The following is a 27422-nucleotide window of genomic DNA, read 5'->3' on the forward strand; positions in this document are numbered from 1 at the left end:
GATAAGAAATGACCCTAATATCATATTTCAGAAACTGAAAAAAAAAAAGATCAAACATCTACTGCTTACTTCATTAAACCACAGGCATTTGGGATAGAATTCATTATTCTATGTTGACTTTAAAAAGTGTAAGATTTTTATTGATGATGTCAAGATATATGCTTTTATACCATGGTTATAGTGGTTCAGGTGCTTTTGAGTATAATTTAATATTTGACTGTGTGTATATTGCATAGTTCATAGGGAATTTAAATCATTTCCAAAGAGCAACCCAGAATTTCAATTTGATCTCCCTGATTAATCCACCATCCACTGTTACTGTAGTTTCTTCACCTTGTAGTAGTAAAAGAGAAGATGATACTCTTCGTCTATGTAATAGACTCCATTATAATGAAAATATTTTCAATTATTATTAAATTTCTTATGTCTGTATAATGCTTCGTGATTCAAGAGTTCTTGGAAAAGCTCAGGGGACGAGGTGCTAAAAGCTTCAGTTTACAGAAGTAAAAGCTAAGGTACAGAGAAATAGGCTAATTTGCTACACATCACACAGCAAGTAGGTGGGGGAACTGAGAGCAAACATAGGTGTTGCTACCTTGGCCATGTATTTCACCTGTCCGGGAGTCATTATTTGGTTTTGCTTTCAGAAGTCAGAATATTTGTTGCAGGGTGAACCACATATCAGTGGGCCCTTTTGTGGGATTTCCAAACCTACTAGAGGTGGAACAACAGCTCCCTAATTCAAAGCTTCAGTTTTGACGAAATTCTTTAAGAAGCCCTCCTAAAGGCAGTTTCTAATCAAACAAATATTATACAAGCTAAGCTACATACATTTTCTGTTATTCGCTCAGAATTTAATTAATGCAGAGTTGCCATTGTTGACTAATTTTTTCTTCTTAAAAAAGCATTTTAGTATGAATATATTCTCCACTGATACTGATTCCTAGAAAAGCATGTGATATATTTCTCTTCTAGCAAAATCTTTTCATACTTTGGCAGGCATTACCACTAGAATACCTTGCAGTGTGGGTGTCAGTATAGGGTTTATCCTGTTTCCTCTTCCTCTTCTGATTTGCCTCATTTAAATTGATTTTCATAGCTACAATACATATATTTCTATTTTGTTGTTTTTGTTCTCTTTTATGTTCTCTCTCAATAAATCTCCTTTAGTTATATTATCTCCAAAAACAACTAATTAATTAATTAATGCTTTTATTTCCAAAATTATAGTATAGTAACCTTGTACTATACTTAAAATTCAAGAAGGATGAGTCCTAAAATCAAAAGTACTCTTTAAACACCTGTTTCTTGGTACATTTTTATGCACTGGAGATATATATATATATAAGTCTGAACTCATACCTCTCTTCTCTTGGCTTCCAGCATACTGCTTTCTCCTGCCTCTCCTGACTGACTGATCCCTCCTCAATTTCCATTTGGGCTCCTTTTCCTCTTTCTTCCTTTAAATGTTGATATGTTATCTAGGGCTCCAATGTTGGCTTTCTTTTCCTCAGGATTAGCTCATTAGCATTGATGGCTTCCAGTACAGTCTCTTTGCTGATACTTTTCAAATCTCTTGGTCCAGACCAGATTTCTCTCATGAGCTTCAGACTTGAAATTTTACTTGTTAATTATCTGTAGATTAACTTTACTGGCTATCCCACGCTCCATTAAATATGTTCAAAGTGGAACAATACTGTTGCCCTGGCAACTGCTCCTCTTCCACTGTCCTGGGCCACAGTCAAGCACACCACTGTTGAGGAACCCACCAAAACAGGAAGCTGAGGCTCAGCTGTGACCCTTCCTTTCCCTCTACTCCTTTCAACCACGAGGTGCCAAATCCAATGAAATTAACCCTTAAAGACCTTCAGGATATGTTTTTATTCTCCTGTATGTATCCCCACTGTCAGTATCTTAGTGTGAATCCTTTTTTTTTTTTTTCCCCCATTAAAGTTACTGTAATAGGAGAAGAAAGTGAAAACATACCTCTAAGGAATCCAGAGGCACAGTTTCAAATCTCATATACAGAATTTCTTTGAAGTAGTAAAATTTTATTCGAAATTTGCATTTCATTCCTCAACATCTCCATTTTTGTCTTAATATAAACACCATCATTTAAAGTACTTATCTTTGATTGAAATTGTTGCCCCAGGAAAGTAGGCTGTGTTTGTACTGAGGCTGTGGACACTCCCTGCAATGCCATGTTAGTGGAGGTTACTAATAATCCAAGTTGAGAAGTACAAGGTGAGTGTTCCTGTCTTATCCGGATTTATGCAGTATCCCCTTACATGATCTAGTTCCTTCATTCTCACTGCCTGCCAATCAGTTCTACATACTGCTACCAATTTGTCCTTGTTAATATACAAAGCTGACTGTATCATTTCCCTGCAGTGTTTCCTCTGGGTAAAATCCAAACTCCTTGGTGTGGCTTGCTTGGCCTTTTATGGTCTGGGGCCTGCCTATCTGTCAAATTTCAAGTTTTGCTATTCCCTCTCTCCTGTCTGCTCCCCTGACCACACCCTAGTTTCACTCAGATTGATCTCTTACCCCTTCACACCTTTGTATATGTTGCTGATTCTTCCTCTTTCTTTTTCTACCATGGGAAACATTCATCTTTCAAGGCTGAGCATAAGTATGATTGTCACCAGCTGAAGTGAACTGTGTTTTGTAAGGGCTCCTGTGCACTTACCTATGCATCTGTTTGTCATAGCGCTTATCTTGCTTTCTTCTATTTCTGGTTATGTGTTCTTCTCCCACTAGATTGGAAGCTATTCCTCTCTGTATATCCCAAGTACCCCTGTATCCCAAGTACAGTAGGCACTCAATAGGTATTAATGAATAAGTGCTTAAATAAATAAAACATACAAAATTTCTATTTTCATCTTATCTTAATAACAATTAAAAATCACAACTAGTATCCAAATTTGAAAGTTGAACAGGATAGACTGTAGTTTTTCTTGGCTTTTTTAAGTAACAGAAATTTCAGTTATGTAGTGGATGTGGATATGTAGTGAATATACATTGAATCTGCCAAGTTTTATATGGTTAATTACCCATATCAAAGGAAATTTCAATTGGCATTAAGTTTTTAAAATTATCTGTAGTTTTGGTGGTTGTTGTGGTGTTTTATATTAAAATTATGTTAAGTATTAAGAAAGAAAAATATCAAGGAAGGTACAAGTATGAAAGTAATAGGATTTTGGAAGTTAAAATACATAAAAGCCAATTCATTTACTAGTATTTACCACATGCTAGTCACTGTGGTAAGCATTTATCATATTATTGAGATATATTATCTAAATTAATCTATCTGATTTCATAGATAAGGAAATTGAGACTTGAAATTTAAGTAACCATGATTATGCAGGTTATACAGCCAATATACAGTGTAGTAAAAATATGAACATAATTATGTCTGACATCAAAACTATAACTTTATTTTACCAGATCTTAATATATTTACAAATTCTTATATAAAATGGTATTTATATACTTGTCAGGTGTGGATAATTACATTGCATTTTGGCATTTGCGACCACACTCCATGCACTTGGAATGGCAGCTGGATAAGTGGTATGGTATAGTTGAATTAATCTTAGTGAATGTGATTCTTTAACCATTTTTGAGTCACAGGCTCTGTAGGGGGTATAATGAAAGGTATGGACCCTCTGTGCACATACACAATAAAATGCACACATGTACAAAGATACGTTTTCATAGTCTTGGATTCCTTGAAAATCACAGGCAAGTTTCAGAATTTGGTTTCTAGATAATCTGCCTATTTTGTGGATGAACAAACTGAGGTTCAAGGTCAACCATATGTTTCTGAAATGGTTGACCATGTCTATCCATCAAGAGTGTCTTTGGAAAGTGATTACTTTGTGGAATTTTCTGAATTCCTAGAAAAGTATTCTAATTTCAAGACTCTAACTCAGCAGTGTGTCAGTAATACTAAGCACATTCCAAGTATATTTAATTATGGAAATAATTTAATAGTTTTCTTATTACATACACATTTCTTGAAAAAAATCTCCTAAGTATTTTCTTGTAAGATTTTTAAAAACTACAGCAGTGACTTAGAATAAGATAAATAAATTTGCACAGAAATGTATCATTTGAGTAAAGAACAAAATGCATAATTAAAAGATAAAAGAATTATATGGTAGCAAAACCAATATCTATGATTGTGAATTGCATTTTCTACGTGTGAAATTAAGTTGTTTCAGCAGTATAGAACTGTACTATGCTTACTTGTCCACATAACAGTTCTATAAGGAAATGCATTTTTGTAATTCTTCTAATTTTAAAGATGAGGAAACTGAGGTTTAAAATTTAATGACTTAGGCATGAGCTTATAGCTAATAGCTAAAAAATAGAGGTCAGGAGTCCATTAGAAGTCTTTTGATTCTGAATCAGGCAGCTCTCCATTGTTTCACAGATAATGCCTGGGGAGAATCAGGTAGATGCAGAAACAAGTTTCAGCAGCTGAGAGAGTCACCAAGCACATTTGGTGCATGGTCTTTATTTTAAGGTCTGCCACTTGCTTCCTCAGACTTGTATTGTTTCACTTTGCAGAGCTCTGAAGGCCAGAGCATACTTGGGTAATTCAGAATGATTCTTAGCTTTCATTTCAGTTTTAATCCATGACCTTAACTCTTGCATTGTGTTTCACTCTTTTTATTTCAGTACTATAGCAAAGGTTAGTTTGGCTTTAAAGAAAACAGTTTAACTGCATTATCTATTATAAATGCATGTTATACTAAAAATTTTTTACATAAAGTTTTTGATATACAGAATACTTTAGCCTCACAATATAGCTGTAAAATTCATTAGAACGATTACAAATAAAGAGGTTACCAGTACATATATTTAAGAATTTACTTGAGTAAAAAATTTAGAAGTACAATTAATAAATACCTTTGAGAAAGTAACTAATACAATACAATGAATGTATGGTACATTTACTGGTGATTAACACATTAGTAATACTTTTGAGATTACATTTTTAAAGGGGTGTCCTCCCTTCTACAGAATGTGTGTTTACGGTGGCAGCTTTAATGCTGTTTCCTGCTGTGCAGTTCAATAAAGTATGGTTTTAGGTGGTTGGTTGAGGGTTTTTTTCGTAATGTATGTCGATGGAGATAAGTGTTTTAATTACTTTTTTAATGTCTGTGCTTTTGTATTTTTCTCCTCTCTTCTCTTTTATTTCCTGCTGTTGAGATTACTGCCTCATCTCCACAGCAGGTAGCTGTAGCAAATTTGTTTTCTTTGTAAGCCTGGTAGATTTATTTTGTAATATAACTGTTCCTTTTAAGTATTTTATTATTAATGATTTCTTTACTTTAGAATATAGTATACTTACATAGTCCTAAATAGTAATTTTCTAACACCATCTAAGAATTCCAGTCATTAAGAAAAAAAAAATCTTTGCCTGAGGCATATTCTTTGAACTTTTTTGCTTACCCTTACTTCATGATGTGAGGATTAAAATTTAAGGAAATTGTTTTATAACAAAAGCCAAATGAGAATGAGAAACAGAGAAAAGAGAAGGGAGGAAAACAAATAGAAAAGGCCCAAGAGATAAAGCACGCTTTAATAAATAATACCAAAAATCAAAAGGATATGTATAATTTTGTGACAGAAAAAGAAAATTACATTAACATATTTTTTCTAAAAGAGGGATTTTAATGAGATCTTATTTTTATATTAAAATTAAATTTTAATTAGTAAAATAACTTCTGCTAATTACAAGAAAATTGGATTGCAAAAATATAAAGAAAAATAGTTCATCTTCTTGTTTTTGGTCCAGGATTTTGTTGTTTTGGTTCCTTCATATGTCCCTTTATATAGAAAGAACAATAGATAAGGTGGATCCTGAATATAGAAGTTATTTATCAGGAAAGTAAAAAAACACTCAAGGATATTTTATCCATCTTTGAGTTCTTGGACAATATTTTATTCATTAAAATAAGGTCTCTCTCTCTCTCTCTATTTTTTCCAAATGTGTAAAAGGAGTAAAAATTATGAGACTCCAAATGCATAGTGAACCTTATTCTCATTTTGTTATATGAAATTGCTAGATATTTTATTACAGATTAAAAATCCTCTAGAAGAATTTTAACCACTTAGATTCAATTTACTTCATATGTGTTGATCTTGTGAACACATTGCTTTATTAATACGTTTATATTGTCTGTCACCCATACAAACTCTAAATTGGAGCCTGATATTAAGCTCTAATATGAAATTTTATGAACTGATCTCGTTGGTATAATAGAACTTATACATATTTTCTACATGAAATCATAAAAGCAAACTGAAATACATTTGTAACTTCATAGGAATTATTACATTTGCTTACTTTATTCTCTTCTCCAATGCTTTTAAAATTCTACTGTTTTCATAATTAAATACAAAAAGAAGATCTTAGTTCAGCGTCTCTCCGATTTTCAAAATTGTATGAGTGTTCTTTACTCCTCTTAGTTCTGGATGTCATTATTGTTATATGTTTCTGTACAGAAAAATACCTTGTGTAATGGGAAAAAATATGATTTGAGATGGTGATTTCATTCATAACATTTTTTAAAAGTCTTCATCTCCCAAAAAAAAAAAGTCTTCATGTTGTTATGCTCTAACGAATTACGTGATCCATACAATTAATGCTTGTGGTCACATTGAGAGAGAGAGAGACTAGACAGCAGTTATACGAACAGATATTTAATGGGGATTTGAAAAATCAATGAAATGAATACTATTGTGATATATGGTGATCTGATTTCATATGTGTTATATTGAATCACTCCACTCTTTCTGAATTCAGTCTGAACACTCAAGAGCTAAACGCATTTACAGTGGGTTGTCAGAAAAAGATGGGGAGTTTTATTGAGAAAAGAATCACAATAGGGCATCATTGATCTGTTCTCTTTCTAATCCATATATAGATCCTAGAATGATAACCCTTATGGCACTGTTTTCCCTTGGAAGTAAATCCTTTGAGTCATATAAGTGATCTTTAAGTGACAGATGAAGAACTTTATAATCCATTGTGAAATTGTGGAATGCTTAGGCCCTTGAAAAGAATATTTTATTTCCATATTGTAATCTCAACTGTTTGGGCTTGATATCGAAATAGTTTACTTTTTCTAGTAAGTATATAAACACATATATCCATAATACATGTATTTATGAGTTATACCTACATTTACATATCTATATACAGCCATTTAAATATCTTCTTATGATTAATTGCAGTATCTTCTGTTTGTGAAAGTGTATACTATGAATCTTTTATAATGTGTGTCTTTATTTTCCATAGTTTTTATATTTTACCCAAGACAGTAATAATGACTTACATTTGAATGTTGTTTTAGATTTACCAGAGTGCTTTTATGTGCACTTTTCCACCTCATTTCAGAACAACCCTGTACATAAGTCAGAGATATCTTCGTTCCAATCAAGGCAGTTAACTCGACTTACTGTGGTAATCATTTTGCAATATATACAAATACTGAATCTTTATGTTGTACACCTGAAACTAATATATGTCAATTATACCTTAATAAAACATAATTAGATAAAATAAAGGAATTTGACAGCCACAGTATTAAAAGTAATTTTACCCAAGTACAGCTAGAAAGGGGATATAATGAGACTAGAGCCCAGTTCTACAGACTCCTAGGTCAGTGGTCTCTGAGGCAGGATTTTAACTAACTAATGCAATTTGAATGATGCCTTAACCAATAGAGAGTCTTAACCTTGCTATTTCCTGGTCTTGAAGCACGTATGGTTTGCGTCCATTGTAGTCTGTAGAATGAATGAGGTTAGAGGAATACCCTTGTCTTACCACAGCCTTTCATTCTAACCAGTCTGTCCAACATTGACCGCTTAAATGTGCAACAGTGTGAATTGTGTATATCATGGATTAGATGAACATTTAATTTATGGCTATCCGAATGTATCCTTTCATTATATCAAACAAAGGCTTTTAGGGAGAGAATGCAAATAAAAGGAAACGTTTATTTCACATCTATGCAAAGAGCTTTACATATATTGTTTTCATTTTACTCTCCTAACAACCCTATGATGAGGCCGCTGCTGCCCAGAAAGAATAATTTACTTGCCCAAGGTCAATGGCTAGTAAGAGCTAGAATGAGAATTTTAACGCAGAAAGTCCGACTTAGAGGTCTCACTCTTATTCAGTACGCTGTATTTACAAATGATAGAAATAAGTCAGTTGGCATTAAGATATTTTAAAAAGATTTAATAAACAGAAATAAAGAAAAACAATGGTTACACAGGGACATTTCTTACAAAGACACAACTGCATAGCTGTGGTAGATAGCCTCGTGTCCCTTAGTGAGAGTTTGTTTAATGAATCCACGTTTAACCTTCACATGTTAATATTCTTCCTCATGCGGCACCATTCCCCAAACCAGGCTTAGCAATGAGGACTGAGATCACACAACGTGCTTTCTTCTTTGAGAAGACAGCAAAATCTCAGACACAAAAGTACTTGGAAAAGTGAAAAACTTAGGACATTTGCCATCAACTACATTTTGCTGTGCTCAGCCAGTACACTTGAGAATAGGACATAATCAGAGGGATCTTATATGTCTACTAAAATCTTCTTATTGAAAAAGCACTCGTGTGAAATAACAGGACGGTATACCTGCAGAGAGAGTTCAGAATACTAGAACATTGCCCATTTCCGTAAGCCAGGAACCTGAGGCAGTCTCACAATGTTCTGTGCTGTCTTCTCCACTTCTGTGGGATGTGTGAGGCTGTCTCCCGTGGCATGTCTATCTGTTCACCATCTTCTGCATGACGGCTTAGCTGTCATTCAAGTGAATGCCTTCAAGAATGAGAGGCGTCACACAAATTGTTGCTCAATTCAGTTAGCACTGAATGAGTGGACCCAGTGAAGTAACACATGCAGACATTATAAAATCTGAGAAATTCTTAAACACGTCCTACAATAGCTATGAAGACTCAGCCTTAGAAACTTATTCCTCGTCTGTTACTTACTAGATGATAACACAAAACAGAATATTTAATATCTTGTTAATGTTAATTGAAGTTGTGCAGAACTTAATATGAGTACAAAGAATTTACTAAATACACTGCTGTTGTTTATTCTGTAGTTGTTTCAGAGGGAGGTGCTTTGGAAACAAAGCAAAGATACAGATTTCAAAGAATATCAAATATTGAAAAATAACCAGCAGATACCCAAGGGGAATGCACTTAAGAAGGAAGACATTTTAGAGAGGAATTGTGCTAGAGAAAAGAATCGCAAAACAAAGATGCAGCCTAGGGAAGCAGCCAGTCTTTTCTCTACCACTAGATTGGAACATTCTGTGTTGTATGCGTATCCATAGCCTTACAGTGAAACTTAATACATATACGTTGAATGATTACTTTAGACATCACTTGTTATGTAGCAACACATTATAACAGGGCTTAATTATAACCTTATACATGGCAAAGGCAGCATTTTGAAGTTAAAGCATACACTCTACAGCCAGACCATCCAGGTTAGAAATTGACATTACTACTTACTTGTTCTATGACCTTCAGCAAAGTTACTTAATCTTTATGTGCCTCAGTTTCCTCATATCTAAAATGCAGATAATAATGCGAGTTGTCTTATAGAGTTGTTTTGAGAATTAAATGAGTTAGTATATAAAAATCACCTACCTATATGTCAGACACTTAGAACAGTGCCTATAAGTAATCAATACATGTTAAGTTAGAGTTTCTGTAGTATAAGCAACATTTTAGTTCTTTCTTTTCTTTTTGGAGAACTTGAAAATGATAATCTTTCAGTACTTCTTAAGAAGGTGTTCCTTTGTATAAATGCATGCTGAAACACCAAAAACTTCAGTAACTATTCTAGGGGAACAAAGAAACTATCTGGCCTTCTTGAAAAACAAAGAACACTATACGTATACTACCCTGAGCTGTTTTGTTTGTCAAATCTTTGTCAATTCCTCTTTATTCATAATCCTCCTTCTTCCCACTGAAAGGTGAATTAAAAAGTCATTTCAGTGTCATTTTGAGATCATCCTGGTATAGACACATACCTTATTTATTAATATGCCACCTACTCTCAGGGAAATCTTCCTTTGATAGATGGGTATTTGCAAGTTTCATTATCTTTCATATTTCACTTAAGGTTGCTTCATTTTTCTTCTTTTGTAGCACTTTGTTTAAATTTGCTAAGGTTTTAATACTTTACTTTGATTTAAGCTTTATTCTTCCTTGCCACAAGATGTGGAATTTGAAAAAAAAATTATAAACTACAGAATAATAAACCTATCATAATATTAATAGATAGTGTTTATTGAGCATTCACTATGTGCCAGGTCCCAATGCTTTATATATATATGTATGGATAGATAGATAGATAGATATTCCTTTAAGTCGCACATCTGTGAGAGAAGAGAAATATAATTATTATCTCTGTTTTAGAAATGCAGAGGTGGAAGATCAGAGCAATTAGTGAATTGTTTCAGGGCTCTCTAGAAAGATAAAGCCTTTAAGAGATATATAAAATAGATGAATAGGTAGATAGATAGATAGATTGATTGAGTGGTATGATTTATTTCAAGGAATTGGCTTATGCAATTGTGGGAGCTGGCAGATCTAAAATCTGTAGGCCAGGCCAGCAGACAGACAGAATTTCTTCTTCCTTGAGGAAACCTCAATTTTTTTCTTAAGACCTTTGGACTGATTGGATGAAGCTTATCCAGATTATTGAGGTAATCTCCTTTACTTAAAATCAACTGATTATAGATATTAACCACATCTATAAATTGCCTTCACAGTAATACCTGGATTAGTGTTTGATTGGATAATTTGATGTGTGTACTTAGCTATGTACACATAAAACTAACCGTCATAGGAACTTACAGAAGATCACAATCAGATAAATGGGAGAGGTAGAACTCACACCAAACTCTGTCTGATGACAAAGACCCTCTTCCTAATCACCCAGCAGCATCATGGTTAGCAGAGAATAGGGTACTTCTGCCAGCTGGGCTGGACTGCCAAACAGTATGTGAGCAGAGCTTCAGATACATGGTCCTAATAGATGATCTGCCACCCAGGTAGGGGAGAAGGGCTCCGTGGACACTGGGAATCTAAAAGTGAGCATGACTTGAGGTGTGGCTAAATAGGCTGCAGAGATAACCCAATCATAATCATCCCATCCAGTTACTGGCTCATTTTTCCTCTCCTCAAGCCAGTATCTATAGGTCAGAACATTTAGCTGGTGCCCTCTTGACCATTTACAGGGAGAATCTGACCCAGTAAATGTTAAATTCATTACAGTGATAAATGCAGAGTGGGGTGAAAGCACAGGAAACTCAGTTGTCCTTGTCAGTGTATGATTCAAGTGAAAAACTGAAATTTAAATTTTACCAAAGCTTTTTTCTTGTGAAATAATTCTTGCAGGAGAGAAAAAGTCATCTCTATGGGTCAGGCGGTGTGTTTAATACGAATGCCTTGCATTTCTTTATATAACAGTTATTTTAGCAGTGGGTCTATAGAAAATAAGCACAGATGTAAATCTCCCTTTTACCTTAACCATGGCAAGTAATGAAAAATCTCAGATTAGGAATTAGTAAAGGAAGGATCTTAGACTTCATTACCAGAAACTGTAGAATTCTTATCCACCACTTACATTCTCTGTGCTTCGTTTCTGATCTGTCTTAAAGGTTTTTGCTTATCCTATCACCTTGAAATTGCAAAACCCTTCACATTGTTTTCCTTGTTGTGGTTTTTTAACAGGAAAATGGGAAAATGAAGTACCATAGAACATATGTAATCTCTATAGTATAGTAATATGAAAGGGGAGACAGGTCCTTATTATTTAAATATGTATATTTTATATATATATATAAAATGATACATGTTGGTTTGACTAATCAAATGTAGCTTAAACTACAATCATCTTTTAATAGCTTTCAAGAAAAATTGTTTTGTCATTAGACTCTTCAAGTACATATCCAGCTATATTTATGTAACTGTAACCACCCCCATCTCAGTCCTTCGAAAAGAATTGCATTATTATATATAACCGCACATTTATGTAATAGTTTCCATGTTACAAATAGACTAAGAGATATTCCTCCGTGTCAGAAAATGAAGAAATAAAGTTATCCCCGTTTTGTTTATAGAGAAGCCAGAGCAAAGACCAGTCAAATGACTTGCCTAACTTTCTTAGATAATTAAAATAATTTTAAAAAATGGTCTTAAAATAACCTAAAAACAAAGGGCAAATCTTTTGGGGGGAGGAAATGAAAGAGGTGCTAGACAGGAAAGAAAAATGTTTGATTTAGTTTGAAGGGACAGCAGTAGTTTATTGCTGGCTATGCACTCAATCCACCAGCACCTTCAGTTTTCAGGTCAGATACAGTATCAACCTTATCGCACACAACAAAACTCATCTCCTGGACCATGCTTTTTACTCCGTGTGTCTACCAGCAACTACCATTCGCTTTCATTTAACTATGAAATAAGCTCCTGTTTCTCTGGAATGGCCTATTGGTAGACTGAGATTTGGATAGTAAATAACATTAAACTATAAATTTCCCCCTTATGGAATTGAGATGAAAAGCTTTCCTGTAGTGGGGTGAAAGCTATCAGATTTGCTTCATTTGTAGTTTGAAAACATTTTAACCAGCTATTCATATTCTTTTCAAAATGTTGGCAATTATTTCCTAATTAGTTGATACATGCATGTTATAGAACATTTGGAAAATAAGGAAATAATTTTTAAAAACCCAGAATATCCACAATCTCACCACCAGAAATGATTACTGTTCAGATTATATAGTTTATATATTTTTATAAAACTTAAATCATACTATACACAGTGTTTTATGTCCTGCTAGTTTATTTAACACTGTATTTTGACTACAATCTGTTACCACATTTTTCAAATGTTTGTTTTAATGGCTGCATTTTGTTCTGTCATGTTTTTCATCTCTTAAAGTAAAACTGGATTATTCATTCTGTTGGCATTTTGATATTCCTCCACCCTTTCTCTCTCGTATCTTTTTTTTCCACTGACCATTTTTGTACATCAAACCTTTATTTGCATGTCTTCGTATTTTCTTATGATAGATTCAAAACTGTTTTTTAGAATTAGATACCAGTTTCTACCAAATTTCTACCGAAAGAGCATAACACATCCCATCTTTAACCTTGCCATATAGTGTAATTTTCTTAAACCCTTTACTTTTTAATAGAGGAGAAATCATATCTCATTGTTTTAACTTGCAGTTCTTAAATTACTAGGGGATTTAAGATTTTTGGTGCTTATAAACTATTTATATTTTTTGTTATCCCAGTTTTTGTTACCCTTTGTTTATGCTTCTATTGAAAAGTTAATATGTTCCTCATTAAAACTGAGAAATGTCTTTATATAGAAAAGACATTTTATTTGTTAAAATATTCTTCTAGCTAATCACTTGGCATTTAATTTGTTTATAATATTTTTGAAGTGTAAAACTAGCTGAATTTTTTTGGTAAAATACTTTTTTTTCCTTCGAAATTTTTTAGTCTTTCCTCCCCCCCTACCCCCTTAGAAAGACCTTCCATATTCAGGAACTACATAAACATATATCCATATTTTCTTTTAGGTTTTGTGATGAATTTTTTATATTTAGCACTTTAATACACCAGAAATTTATTTTTATTTATGACATGAGGAAAGAATATAACCTGATTTTCCCCTTAACACTATATGTGAGTATCCATGTTTCTGTATATGTACATGTGCACATGAATGTGTGATTTATGATGTATTCTTAGTTATGTATTAAAGGTATACTCTGAGGTCTGTTACATTGTGTTATGTACATTCTTTTATGTTAATTTGGTTATAGATTTTTTTCCTCTAAGAACCACATTATCTTAATGATTACAGCTTTCTACTTTCTTTCTAATAGTCGGTAGGAAAAGTCACTCCTCCTGCTAATGATATTTTATAAATTTTTTTACTTAGGTTTGCCAGAACCCAAAAAGGATCACATCTTCCAAGGCCTGACACAGGACCAGGGGTTTTATACATCCAAAGACTTTCTGCCACTTGTAGCCAAAAGCAGTAAAGCAGGTATCACATATTGTCTTCTGTTCCTAATGTTACCTATGTTGTTATGTGTATTATGAATGTATATTAAGTCCAGGCTCAGTAGGAAATTGTCCAGATCTCCAATGCATCCTTTTATAACACCAATGTAAAATGGAAAAAAAATCTGATATTACTGTTAGCCAGAATCATCTATCTGTCCATCCTCCCAATCAAACATCATCATAAGGATTTTTCACTGTGTTATATACAGGTCTAAACTGCATTATGAAAAGTTGCTTCAAAATAAGAGTGCCCTTAACAAACATCAGAAGATGTTCTTAAAAGAAAAGGCAGGAACTTCACTTTGGGAACTGTTTTATTTTTTTGTTTAAAATAGGACAAGTGACCATGTCTTCCATGATTTGTATCCACACCAGCAGAAAGATTCAGTCTCTTCTTGAACCACAGTTTTATGAAATTAAAATAAAACACTTCGATGGATACCCTAATACCTAGTCTCTGTGTGAAATCACTTCACACACCAAAGGAAGAACAACTGGAAGCTATGCCTGTCCTCTGCTTTGACTGGGCTAGAGTCATAGTCTTAGTGTTAAAGAAGCTATAATATATTCCCTAAAACCCGATAGTCAAACTCCTTTAATATATATTTTTAAAGAATTCTGGGGCTTCCCTGGTGGCGCAGTGGTTGAGAATCTGCCTGCTAATGCAGGGCACACGGGTTCGAGCCCTGGTCTGGGAAGATCCCACATGCCGCGGAGCAACTAGGCCCGTGAGCCACAACTACTGAGCCTGCGCGTCTGGAGCCTGTGCTCCGCAACAAGAAAGGCCGCGACAGTGAGAGGCCCATGCACTGCGATGAAGAGTGGCCCCCGCTTGCCGCAACTGGAGAAAGCCCTCGCACAGAAACGAAGACCCAACACAGCCATAAATAAATAAATAAACAAATAAATAAATTAAAAAAAAAAAAAAGAATTCTGAACTTCAGATAGTCTAACATCAATTACACATGGAAAAGATAAGAATCTACATTTATTCTCCTAAAATTGAAAAAGATAAGAAACTTTCTGTCTTAGATCAATCTGTAGAACTTTACAGCTAAAGTTGTGTACCATCTTCGTCCTCTTCCTTCCAAGAGAACATGATGCTTGCTAGGGAAGATCATTGTACACATAGCATGTATTTGAGAATTACAAAAGGCTAATTATGTAATCCCAAATACAAACTCTTTCAAGCAAAATGATTATGCTATCTGTGGTGCCATTTCAAAAATTATAGTAATTTATCTTGTCAACAGTTTTATTTAATCCAATAATACAGCGCTACCTAATACATAGCGAACACCTGCATTTTACTTTTTAAAGAATCTTCATATGGGCATCAAATATTCATATAAATGCTGTTGAGAAATATTCACTTGGAGAGTCATATTTCTTTTATTGCTCAGTTTTACAAACAAAACCAGGAAAAAAGCAGTAAAAGGGAGGAAGTTTTATTTTAACTATTTCAAGAAAATAGTTCTCAGAAATTCTTCAGTTACATAAAGGGAACATATTCAGCATGTTAATTTTCAAAATTTACTAAATATACTATGCAGCAGGGCTATTATGTTAGAAATCTTATAAGATGATTTCTAAATAAAATGTTTTAATGGAATACTGCAGATTATTAACTCCGATCACAAGGATCACTTTTTTCTTCTAACAAACAAATTTAACGACAATAAGTTAAAAATACATATCACAACTTTGACAGAGAGTTTAAATTGATTGATTCCAGTTTATTATGACCCACACTCTTCAAAATGTGTTATAGCTATCCTTCTAGAAGGAAAAAAAAGAAGTTAAAGGTATTGACTATGAAATTACATGTATGAGCATATTTTTAAAGTGGGAATAAAACTGTCTTTCAATGAAGCAGAATAATTTGATAGTGACACTCCATCCTCGAAAACTGCAAGATGCAATTTTACACTGCTTTGAGTACAAGTATCTTTTGAGCTGTCATGCAGAAATGGTTTCTCTACTTGAAAATGGGGTCTTCCTTTCATCATTCAGGAATGTGTGCCTGTCACTCTCCATTGCCATCGATACGGGGAGCCGTGATTGTACTTGGAGCTGGAGACACAGCTTTTGACTGTGCAACATCCGCTTTACGTTGTGGAGCCCGCCGAGTGTTCATCGTCTTCAGAAAAGGCTTTGTTCATATAAGAGCTGTCCCTGAGGAGGTAAAATGGAACCATCAGAAAATATGGAGTTGTCATGCAACACATTTTAGAAGATGTAACTGTTAATGTGCAGTCTCCTAGTTTAAATCATTAGAATGTTCTTCAGATTGTGAGACGCACATTTAAAAATTTCTGGGTTACCCATAGTTGCTTTTTCTAGTACAGACATTCAGAGTAAAAGAAAATTATTTTATAATACTGATTTGGATACAATGAGAAGTTTATCTTTGTCAATACACAAGTGCTTCTTATTGTCAGGGTTAATATCTTTGAAAGGTACTGTATTTAACTAGTAACAGTGGAATGTGCTAAGTCTTGCATATCCAAATACTAGATACTCTTCACAAAATATATGGATATTAATTAGGAGAATGTGGTAATTAGAGACATTCGGAATTTTCCATAAGTCAAATTTACAAGCTGCATTCATATATATATATATATATATATATATATATATATATTACTTATAGTTAATTCATTCTGCTATGAAGGCAGTAGAACAAAGAGGTTTCCATTTATTTCTGAAAAGAGCTCTAACGTAAGCATTATTTAGAATTAATAATTAGTTAACTTACTAAAAATGACAGATTTGAAATCATTTCATTCTAACAGGTGACTGGTGACTAATCTTGGGTGAAACATCAGCTGGGTACATGCACCACAGACTTCTCAAATTTTAACATTAAGGAAGATAATGCCTTATAAAGGGTATTAGTTCTGAGAACAAGAACCAAATGTATTTATAGAAAGATAAATTACTCATTTTATCCAAATCAGTATTATGAATTTGATTTGCTTTAGAATGCCTGAACATATTTGGAGTCTCTATTCTAGGCAAGAATTATAACTGTAGTCAATAGGTAATTTGTCACATGTAGACTAACTACATTACAGATTAATCTCACTAAAATATCAGAGTCACCACTGGTTCATGACTGAGTTAAAAATGTCAACTTTATTCTCCAGGTTTTTCTCCATCCACTCTACCCTTTCAGACTTTTCCAAAATCGAAGGTGGAGATAGTCTTGCAATCATAGGAGTTTTTTCTGGAGCACCATTTTATTTTACTTATTTTTTATTTATTTATTTATTTTATTTATTTATTTTTTAAACATCTTTATTGGAATAGAATTGCTTTACAATGGTGTGTTAGTTTCTGCTTTATAACAAAGTGAATCAGTTATACATATACATATGTCCCCATATGTCTTCCCTCTTGCATCTCCCTCCCTTTCACCCTGCCTATCCCACCCCTCTAGGTGGTCACAAAGCACCGAGCTAATCTCCCTGTGCTATGCGGCTGCTTCCCACTAGCTATCTATTTTACGTTTGGTAGTGTATATATGTCCATGCCACTCTCTCACTTTGTCCCAGCTTACACTTCCCCCTCCCCGTGTCCTCAAGCCCATCCTCTAGTAGGTCTGCGTCTTTATTCCCGTCTTGCCCCTAGGTTCTTCTGACCATTTTCTTTTTTATTTTTTATTTTTAGATTCCATATATATGTGTTAGCATACAGTATTTGTTTTTCTCTTTCTGACTTACTTCACTCTGTATGACAGTCTCTAGGTCCATCCACCTCACTACAGATAACTCAGTTTCGTTCCTTTTTATGGCTGAGCAATATTCCATTGTATATATGTGCCACATCTTCTTTATCCATTCATCTGTTGATGGACACTTAGGTTGCTTCCATGTCCTGGCTATTGTAAATAGAGCTGCAATGAACATTTTGGTACATGACTCTTTTTGAATTATGGTTTTCTCAGGGTATATGCCCAGTAGTGGGATTGCTGGGTCGTATGGTAGTTCTATTTTTAGTTTTTTAAGGAACCCCTCCATACTGTTCTCCATAGTGGCTGTATCAATTTACATTCCCACCAACAGTGAAAGAGGGTTCCCTTTTCTCCACACCCTCTATGGAACACCATTTTAGGCATCAATTAGTGCAATCTTATCATGGTACAAATAAAAGGAAAACAGCCGTACTGGAGTAAAGTGACTTGCCTAAGATAAAAAAATACAGAAGCTAATTTGATTCATCTTTGTCTCCTCATGCATAGCATAGGACCTCAGCAAATAATAAGTACTTGAGCAATATGTTTTGAACTAAATATTTTAAATCTTATTTTTCTAAATCTAAAGTCAGAGAAGTTTTCATTATGAAAGGCTGCACCTTGAAAGTTGGAAGGGAAGACACCCCTGAATGGCAATGTCAGTTTACTTCATACTTTATATTATAGTCATCTTTCATTGGCAAGGGTCAGTAGAAATGAGTAGTGGCTATTTCTTCTGCATAAGTAGACACGCAAAACAAGACCAGATAATTAATTACATGAGAAGGTGGAAGTAGAAGTTTTGTTTGCTTGTTTGTTTGTTTGTTTAATCAACCTACATTTATTGAGCATCCACTGTGTATCAAGCACTGCTTTAGGCAATTGGAATACAGCAGTGAACACATCAGATAGAAATTCTTGCCCTCATGGAGCTCATACCTAGTAAGGAAAGACACTCAACCGAACAAATTGTCACATAAATGTATGTTGAACAGTGGTTAATGCAATGGAGAAAATAGTTAAAATAGGAGTAAACAAAGTGTGAATTTGGGGAGAGGGTATGGTGGAAGAGGAGACAGGACTTGCCATTTTAAATGGGGTGGTCCAGGAATGCCTCTCTAATATGATGACTTTGGGGATAGAGATGAAAACATTGAGGGAATGTAGACATTTGGGAGAAAAAGGTTCCATATCAAGGTAAATGCATTCATCCTTGATTGAGGAAGGCTCTTGGACTTCTAGGAATAGGGGAAAAAAAAAAAAGTCAGCGTAACTGGAACAGAGTATGAGAGGATAGTATGTGGCAGTATGTGGTGAGGTCTTGTAAGTGTTCATAAGGTCTTTAGTTTTTACTGAGTGAAAGAGGAAACAACTGAACTGTTTTGAGCAGACAAACATCAAGATCTGAGTTAAATTTTAAAAGGACTGCTCTACTGATAATTGACTAAGGGGGATTGGGTCAGAAGCAGGGAGGCTATTCAGGGGCTAATTGTTAAAGCGGCTGGATTATAGGAACGAAAGGATCAGAGTCCAGGCATGGCTCGGTCAGAAGACCAAAGCTTGGTGGGATGAACTGTGTTTATCAAAGTATTGGGAGGAAGCAATGGGTTGGTGGGATAACTTGTCGTACGCCCGCAGTTGAGCTTAGTAGAACTCAGGCGGATCTGGGGCTTAATTAAAACTAGAAGAACAAATGTTTGGATGTTTATTGTTAGCTTACAAGAAACTAAAATGTTTACGTGGTCTTAAAACTACTGAGCTGTGAGCTCTATGAGAACGGTGCCTTGATCATCACTTTTTTCTTCCCCTGCCTAGCACAATCGATGCCACATAAAAAGTGTTCAACAAATAATTGTGGAATGAATGTTTTCTGGAGAGAATAAGCATCCAGGGCTTCTAGCATTAAAAAGGCTCATAGTTTCCAAGTTAGATAAATGTAATTACTTGATTTGGTATACATCAAAGAGGCCCAAGACATGGTAGTGCTAACACTTATGAAACTGGTAAGTCAATATCATGTATCTTCTTCAAGATACAGGTTTTGAAAGAATGTTCTCAGACAAATTTTCAACCTATATGAGGAATTTAATATCAAACCCAATTTCTTTGTATTTCTTCTATTCCTCCTATGCTTTCTACCCCCAGTACACACAAACTGCAATCACACTGGTTTCTTTGAAGTCAATGAAGATTGACATTTAGAGTTTTTCTCAAATATGTATATTGTTTATTGGGCTTTGGCTCTTTGATGGAATTTGGAAATAACATAATTTGTCTGTTGGTAAAAGGCCTTACTGTCAGGCATGTCAGCATGTATATATCCAAAGCTGTGGTCTAATTCTCAAATGATTTTTGAAGGGGGAGGGAAATACAGAACAATATAAAGTTTTCCCATCATTTAGTGGCAAATATGAATTATTATATAGGCCAGTTAGACTTAACAAGGAATTGTTACATGCTTAGTAACAAAGAACCATATAATTAGATCCAGAAATGTTTTAATCTACCAAGTTAGGAGGCACCACTAATAGATTCTGCAGTGACAAGCACATCCCATTTCTCTAATGCAGAGGTTTTCTTACTTCAGTGTGCATCAAAATCACCTGGAGGGCTTGTTCAACACAGCTTGCTGGGCCCTAGTCCCAATTTCTGACCGAGTAGCTGTGGGATGGGCCTGAGAATTTGCATTTTTAACAAGTTCACTGGTGATATTGAGGCTGCTGATCTGCTGCTCTAGTGTACCATCAATGTAGCTTCCAGCTGTCTAATTAGAGCCATAAGCAGTGTGCTGTTTGGGGGCACTTTCCATCTTAGTTAAGGAAGCGTTAATGCTACAGGATATAAGGTTTGATGAAATGAAGATATGGAGGCATCATCAGCATATTGATGTAATTCTGATTCCAAATGTCTTTCAGTCTCCCTTGTGGCCTCACACACATGCTAAATAGGACGCTACTGACAAACTAGCACTGCTCAGCCATGGGTCCTTAGGGAAACCAGCCAATCATTCAGCACTGTCCTCTAAGAAGATGAGGGAAAATCTGTTAATAATTCCCTCCAGAACTTTCTGCAAGCTTAAATAGGTGAGATTAAATTTCACAGGATAACAGAATCCCCAAAAATGCTGGTATTAAAAGTTGTGGACAGATCAGATAGAACTGCAAGAATGCTTTAGGCAGTTGGGAATCCCTAGAAGGAGGCATGAAGGTCAGGACTCAACAGACCCTCTTGAGTTGATAAATTTAAAGGATAAGGTTAGGGAAGGACTTTGTAGTTCTTATTAATTATTACTGAGAAGACTATGGTACAAAATTATTTTAATAGCATAGTCCCACACACAGAGAACATACCAAGAATCTATTGTTCACATAGTCAATTTCCCAATGGCAGCAAAACATGACAGGTCTTTAATTCTGCTATATTTTAAACGGGCTCTCTATTTTACTCCCTAGCACTCCTTGGCTTCCCCCCTGTTTATTTGCCAAAATGATAACTGATTTAACTTTGATGATGCCTGTTTCTATGTATTTTAGCTATTCAGAAGGTCAACAATTTTGATAACGCTACTTTATTATTTTTAATAATAAAATAACAGAACCAGATTACCTGGTCTGTTAGTCAAAAATTTCTTCAACTATTATTACAACTCTGAAATAACACATCTTAGTGTGAAAAAATATACCTTTTAATTGAATCCTTCTGGTACTACACAGCATGCCCCATTATAGATCATTCATGTGGCATGATCCGTAGGTCTCCCCTCAGATATTTTTAATATCAAATAATCATGTTAAAGCTACATCCGTAGATACTTTCACCATCTAAATATGGCTAGTTAAACATTTCCTACCAGTAGCTAACGTTTTCTAGTTTTTTAGTTATGAGAGATATGACCGTGGGACTATTTTTAGAAAATAAACTTTATAAGCTGGCAAATTTAATTTTACTTAGTAAGGGTGATGCTTATAGCAGCTCTTCAATATTTGTCATCTGCACATCATTTCGGTTGACGTTCTCCATGGAAGGTAATCAGAGACCTGTTAGCATGGTTGGAGATATGAAGAAGGTACCTGCAAACAAACACACACACACAATTTTCCCCAGGAACACAAAGTTAATTAATGGTAGTTAATGACTCCCTTGGTACTAAGATATTAAGTATGCCTTTAATAATTTATGATGATGTGGGAATGACATTCCAAGGATCTGTATGTGTTTACATTTTGAAAAGCCTGAAATTTCAGTGTAGTATGAGAGGTAGAATGGAACAGTCAAAAAGGAATTAACTAAAAGTTGAAGTACTTGGTTCTAGGTTATATATTCTAGTCTGATGTGCCCATCTGTAAAATCAGTGTTATAACTATGCTTCTCAGAGTTTCTTCTATTTCCCCAAGTTCTGTATTTTGAACATTTAGAGAAAGATCTGTGAATGATACGGAATCTGGACAGGAAGGCTTTATCTCTTCATAGAATGAGAGCAACTCTGTACTGAAAATTTTAGCAATATCTATAAATATTACACTTGAAACGCGTTGCAATTAATGTTTCCTCAGTCAGTTGGTGAGGTAAAATCTGCTGCACTCAAGACATGGATATCAAAGAAGCTGACAGGTGTGGTTGTCAGAATTCTACACTACATGTGATAATTCAGATGGTGAGTGGAAAAAAAGGACTGTAAATAGGCCAGGAGCCAACAAATCCTGTGCCCATTCATGATTATATATTCTAAATGCTTAATTATTTTCAAAAATCCCAAGGGGATGGCTGCATTGTGTTGACTTAGGAATATCTGTAGAGCTAAAAACTATGTACCTTTTTTTACCAACTTTCCAATGTACATATATACACTATATATGTGAAAAAATATATATACACATACATACACACAGATTCATTAACAGTGAACATTTTAAACTGGTATCAAGTCACTGTCAGACCTTATTAAATAATGATATTTTGTTATTACTCTATTAAACTTTATGTTGCTATTACTCTATTAACTTTTATGTGAAATTTAGAAGCGCCTCTCCCATTAATAATATTCATCTCAGCTTTCCAATATCTTCTTTTCTTATATATAAATTGAAAATATTAAAAATTAATTTGTATAATTTTTAAACACATGTTCGACATGCATACAATTTAAAAGATAAAAATAAATGAAAAACACGCATGGATTAATGCAAAAACCAAAAAAAAATTGTCATTCTTTTTAAAGTGATTTTTTTTTTCTCTTAAGAGGTGAGCTCATCCTTCAAGGTCTGCTCTAAATGTCATTTTCTCTTTGAAGGCTTCCTTAATCCCATTCTAATTAGCCTCTCCCTCCTGTGAGACCTTATATCTCTTTATGCTTCCTATATTACAGCACTTACCGCATAGGGTAGTTATTACTTTATACTCATCCCACAAATTAAAGTGCAGTCTCCTTCAAATGGATTGACTCATTCAACTTGGGTCTGACTGAAAGTATAGAATAGTGCTTGATCCAAGACAACAGATCAATGAAGCATGTTGAATGAAATATTTTAGGGACATTGAAAACCTTATAGGAAGACTTTAAATGAATATGAAATATTCAAAATATATAATTTATATTTATATATATACATATACCTCAAAATTACTTCTGAGAGCTTTTAAATAAGTAGTTATTTTTATTTAATTATTTATATTTTAATTTAAATTTTTAAAATGTATTATATTACAATATCTACCTAGTATTAAAAGTAGATTGAAAAATGTTAATTGTTCCTGGTCTTCAGTCTCTTAAAAAATAGCTGAGAATTTTTTTAAAAAAAAGGAAAAAAAGAAATTCAACCAAGCAATGTATGAAACCAAAGGAAAAATGAATAAAAAGTTGTAGAATCAGAGAGGATTAACGAGTTGCATAAAACAGAGGATCCTGATTTGTACAGAATTTATATGAAGAGACATTTCAAGATGGAAGAAGGTACTGCAAAGGCACCAAAGTTATGCAGAAGGTAATTTTGTGAGATACTCCAATAGCCAGGAATGCTTGACTGTAGCAAAATCTAAGATGAGGAACAATAAGAGCTAGTCAGATTTAAGAAAATGTTGTCAATCATAAATGAGTAATGTTTAAAAATACCCTCTTCTTGTTAGAAAAGATGTATTTTATGATACCTGTGCAAAGGCATTTTAAGCCTATAAATTATGCATGCATTGCATTTCTGGTTTTTGCAGCTCAGTCATGACACAAAATAGTTAAGGGGCAACTATATTAAATGTGTAGTACAACTCTCATGTGAAGAAATGTTTCCTTCTGTTCAAGATTCTTCAATTTTAAAAGCTTAAAATTAAAAGAAGCCAAATGCTTGTAACACCATAGGAGGTACTAAAAGAAGGAAACTCAACTTGTGGTTTCAGCAAACTTTTTTGCCCAAGAAAAGAATAATTGCAGAATTAGCTTGTAGATTCCAGAGAGTGGTAAGCATATCAAAATTGCTCTGCATTCCACCACAGACTGTGAGTCTGTATAAACCAAAAAGTACAAAATACATTAGGAAGTTTTTAGTAAATTAAAGATGAGATCAAGAGTGGATCGTCAGAGTTTACTGACTCTTTCTTTATCTTCCTTCGTCTCCTTGGTAACCAAAATAACCAGAAGATTGGATTGTGAAATCAAACTCATATGAATTAGAGATATAACTTGCATCGAGCTTTATAAATAATTTCAAGGATATAAGTAAACATGAAGTGTGGGGTAAACAAGAAGAGGTGAAGACCGCTAGTACAGTTCTCCAGGTCCCATCCTGCTGCATCAGGGTGTGCTTTTATCCAGAATAATGTAGGGTCTCTAAGTAACATTTGTAGCTCCATCACTTACACAAAAAGAAGCTGTTTTAACTATAAAACATCTCCAGTTTATACTCAGATAGTTACATAGTTTATTTGACTCTTTAGAGAGAGCCTTGCTGTATAAATCCATATTTCCCAGGTTTTGTTTACCATAGCAATCCTAGACTAGCAGATATATCTTGCCAAAAGCTTTACGCAGATAAGGGCTCTCCCACTTGCAAATGCTGGTTGATAGTTTGTTTTCCATTAATATGTTTACAAGGGGATTTAACCAGGTCACTTTCCTTCTTTCTTGAGATTAACTCTTTTACTGTCCTACATCTTCCCTCACCAAAGGAAGATAATCTATTCCATACCAAAATTTCTCAGTAACTAATTCCTACTCATCCTTCAAGATTAGTTTATGCTGTATCTTTTCCAGGCTGACCTTTCTTGACCTGCACAACTGCTGTGTAAAATGCCCTTTTATCTGTCATTAGAACAGAAGGTGTTTATATGTTATCACACAATATAATTGCAGATTTGTCTGCCTCTATGAGATTTTTGAAAGTAGGGATTATTTTATTAACTGCAGCACCTAGCACCATTTTTGTACATAATAAGTACTTAATAAATGTATGGTAAATTTATAAATTAATTGGACTCATTATGTAGTATGAATAAATTTAACAGTGATGAAATAAAAGATAATATTGTCCAGGATTATCACTGGCCAAAGCAGACTACCAGACAATTTTGATTTGAAATACCATCTCTGAGGTCCTCATGTTCATACAGAATTGATAACTTGTTAAATGTCTAGCTATTAGAGGATAATCTTTACAAAGAATATAGTTTCTTCATATCGTTTCTCAAACTTCGGCAACTAGAATTTAACGTATGCTAGTTTTGAATTCTGCTAATTATGGTTTATAACCTATGCTTACTTTGCCTATATGCAATCTAAAAATGAGTTGACATCATGCTTTTAATTATAGTAAATTAAGTTGTTTCATAATTTCCACAGTATGATGCCTGTAATATTAATCAGACCAAATCATCACATTACATAAAGTTAATCATTAAAATGATGATCATTATTGCATGTTATAGCACTCTATTTTTATTTCACTCTGCATCAACCACATATTTTCCCTGAATATGGAGATAAAAATCAAAGCTAAGAAGTGTTTTTTTTTTCACTTTCCTCATACAGTATGAAAAGAAAGTAACAATTTGATTTATTGAACCTCAAAAATGGAACCTTATAGATGCTTTTGTCTTTTATTCCCTTGCGTAATTATTGGTGGAGAAAAAGACAAGAGATATTTGTATGTTTGCTTGATGTACCAGTTGTTCCTCATGAGAACAGGCTCCATCAAACAAGTAAATAAATATGTGTGCCATGAACAGAAGTGTCCATATACCAAACGCTGAGCTGCTGATTATTAATGATCATTAACAAACATTAGGTATTAAAAGGCACTAACACTGACATCTGTGAACTAATTAGCACAGAAGGCTGATTAATTTGAACAATAAAATATTAAGACCCACTGCATGAGGTTAGACCACTGGTCACTTTGGTCCATCATTTTCATATGGCAGTGTAACTCACATACTGAGGAGAAGTACCATTTGCTTTCTGATTTCAAACTCACAACATAGGATGCTCTGATCAGGTAGCATGTCTTTTGCATGCTCTGTGTTCCTTGCTTTGGGATGGATGTTTAGTAGCTGTTGACTCCACATACTACTAATTGGTTTTCCTTTTGTTAGCTTGAATGTCCTCTGGGTTTTCATATTAATCATTCATTCTGGTAAACAAAATGTTATTCAGTGTCTACTGTGTGCCAGTCATTTTGATAGATACTGATACGGCTGAAATTCACTTGATAACCTTCCATGTGGCATATCAGCTGGAGTATATCCTGATTTGCCAGGCATCTGTCTGAATGTTCATTTGTTTGTGCTTATCATTTGTTAAATATTTGAATGTCACTCCTGGACACTGGGGATAGAAAGTTAGTAAGATATTCTTTCTGTACTTAAAGAGTTGTTTTGAAGTTTACTGTCTAACAAATAAATGTATTTAAATTCTATTTTAATTTTCCACCTTTATATCTTGAGATAATATGTTTTATGTCTGTACTATTTGCTTTATGAAGTAGTACTTCTTTGTTTTAAACGTATCCTTCCTCTGGATTCAAGGAGTCTCCATGAACTAATTTACAATATTGGGTTCATAAGTCCATCACTTGGTTCCTGTATTTCATGATTATATAGTACCTCTAAACTTACTTAGACTAGGAAGCTTGGATTTCCTCTTCCCACTGAAGGCAGCCTTTATCCAGCCAACTCCTTACCTTTAATTTGCCTTTGGCTAGATCCTTTCCTGTTCTAATTCGCCTTGTTTTGAGAGTCAACAACTGGAACCATACAAAGTCTCATTATTTCAAATATACCACAATTTCTGCCTTTGAATAAAACTGAATACCACAGGATTTTGTTCCAGCCATATCAGGATTTTAGCTAAGCTTTGCCATCTCTTAATATACCTTTGGTTTCTCTGATCCTCAGTTTCTCTTCTGTAGGAAGGAAATAATACTTCTTCCCACAAAGTGTTGGTTGTGAGGCCAGCAAGCAGCAGAGTGCCTGAAGTCGGTTGATAAATCTGTAAATCATGATGATATCCAGGGTGTTATTGGCTTTTTGAGCCACAACAGGGAGAAAAACTTGGTTTGAAGAA

The 27422-nt window shown here is 34.2% G+C and overlaps 1 protein-coding gene across 4 annotated transcripts in view; it reads left to right on the forward strand.

Annotated features, from left to right (window-relative positions):
- Positions 1–27422, forward strand: part of DPYD (dihydropyrimidine dehydrogenase) — an 807615-nt gene that overhangs the window by 343407 nt on the left and 436786 nt on the right. For all 4 annotated transcript variants that reach the window (XM_082476697.1, XM_082476698.1, XM_082476699.1 and 1 more), the window contains exons 9-10: positions 14009–14116; positions 16150–16319. In XM_082476697.1, the coding sequence (XP_082332823.1) occupies positions 14009–14116; positions 16150–16319 (278 nt within the window). The remainder of the gene's footprint in view (positions 1–14008; positions 14117–16149; positions 16320–27422) is intronic.

The sequence above is a fragment of the Balaenoptera physalus genome, assembly GCF_965194825.1.
Source record: "Balaenoptera physalus genome assembly, chromosome: 1".
In the NCBI taxonomy this organism is placed as follows: Eukaryota; Metazoa; Chordata; class Mammalia; order Artiodactyla; family Balaenopteridae; genus Balaenoptera; species Balaenoptera physalus.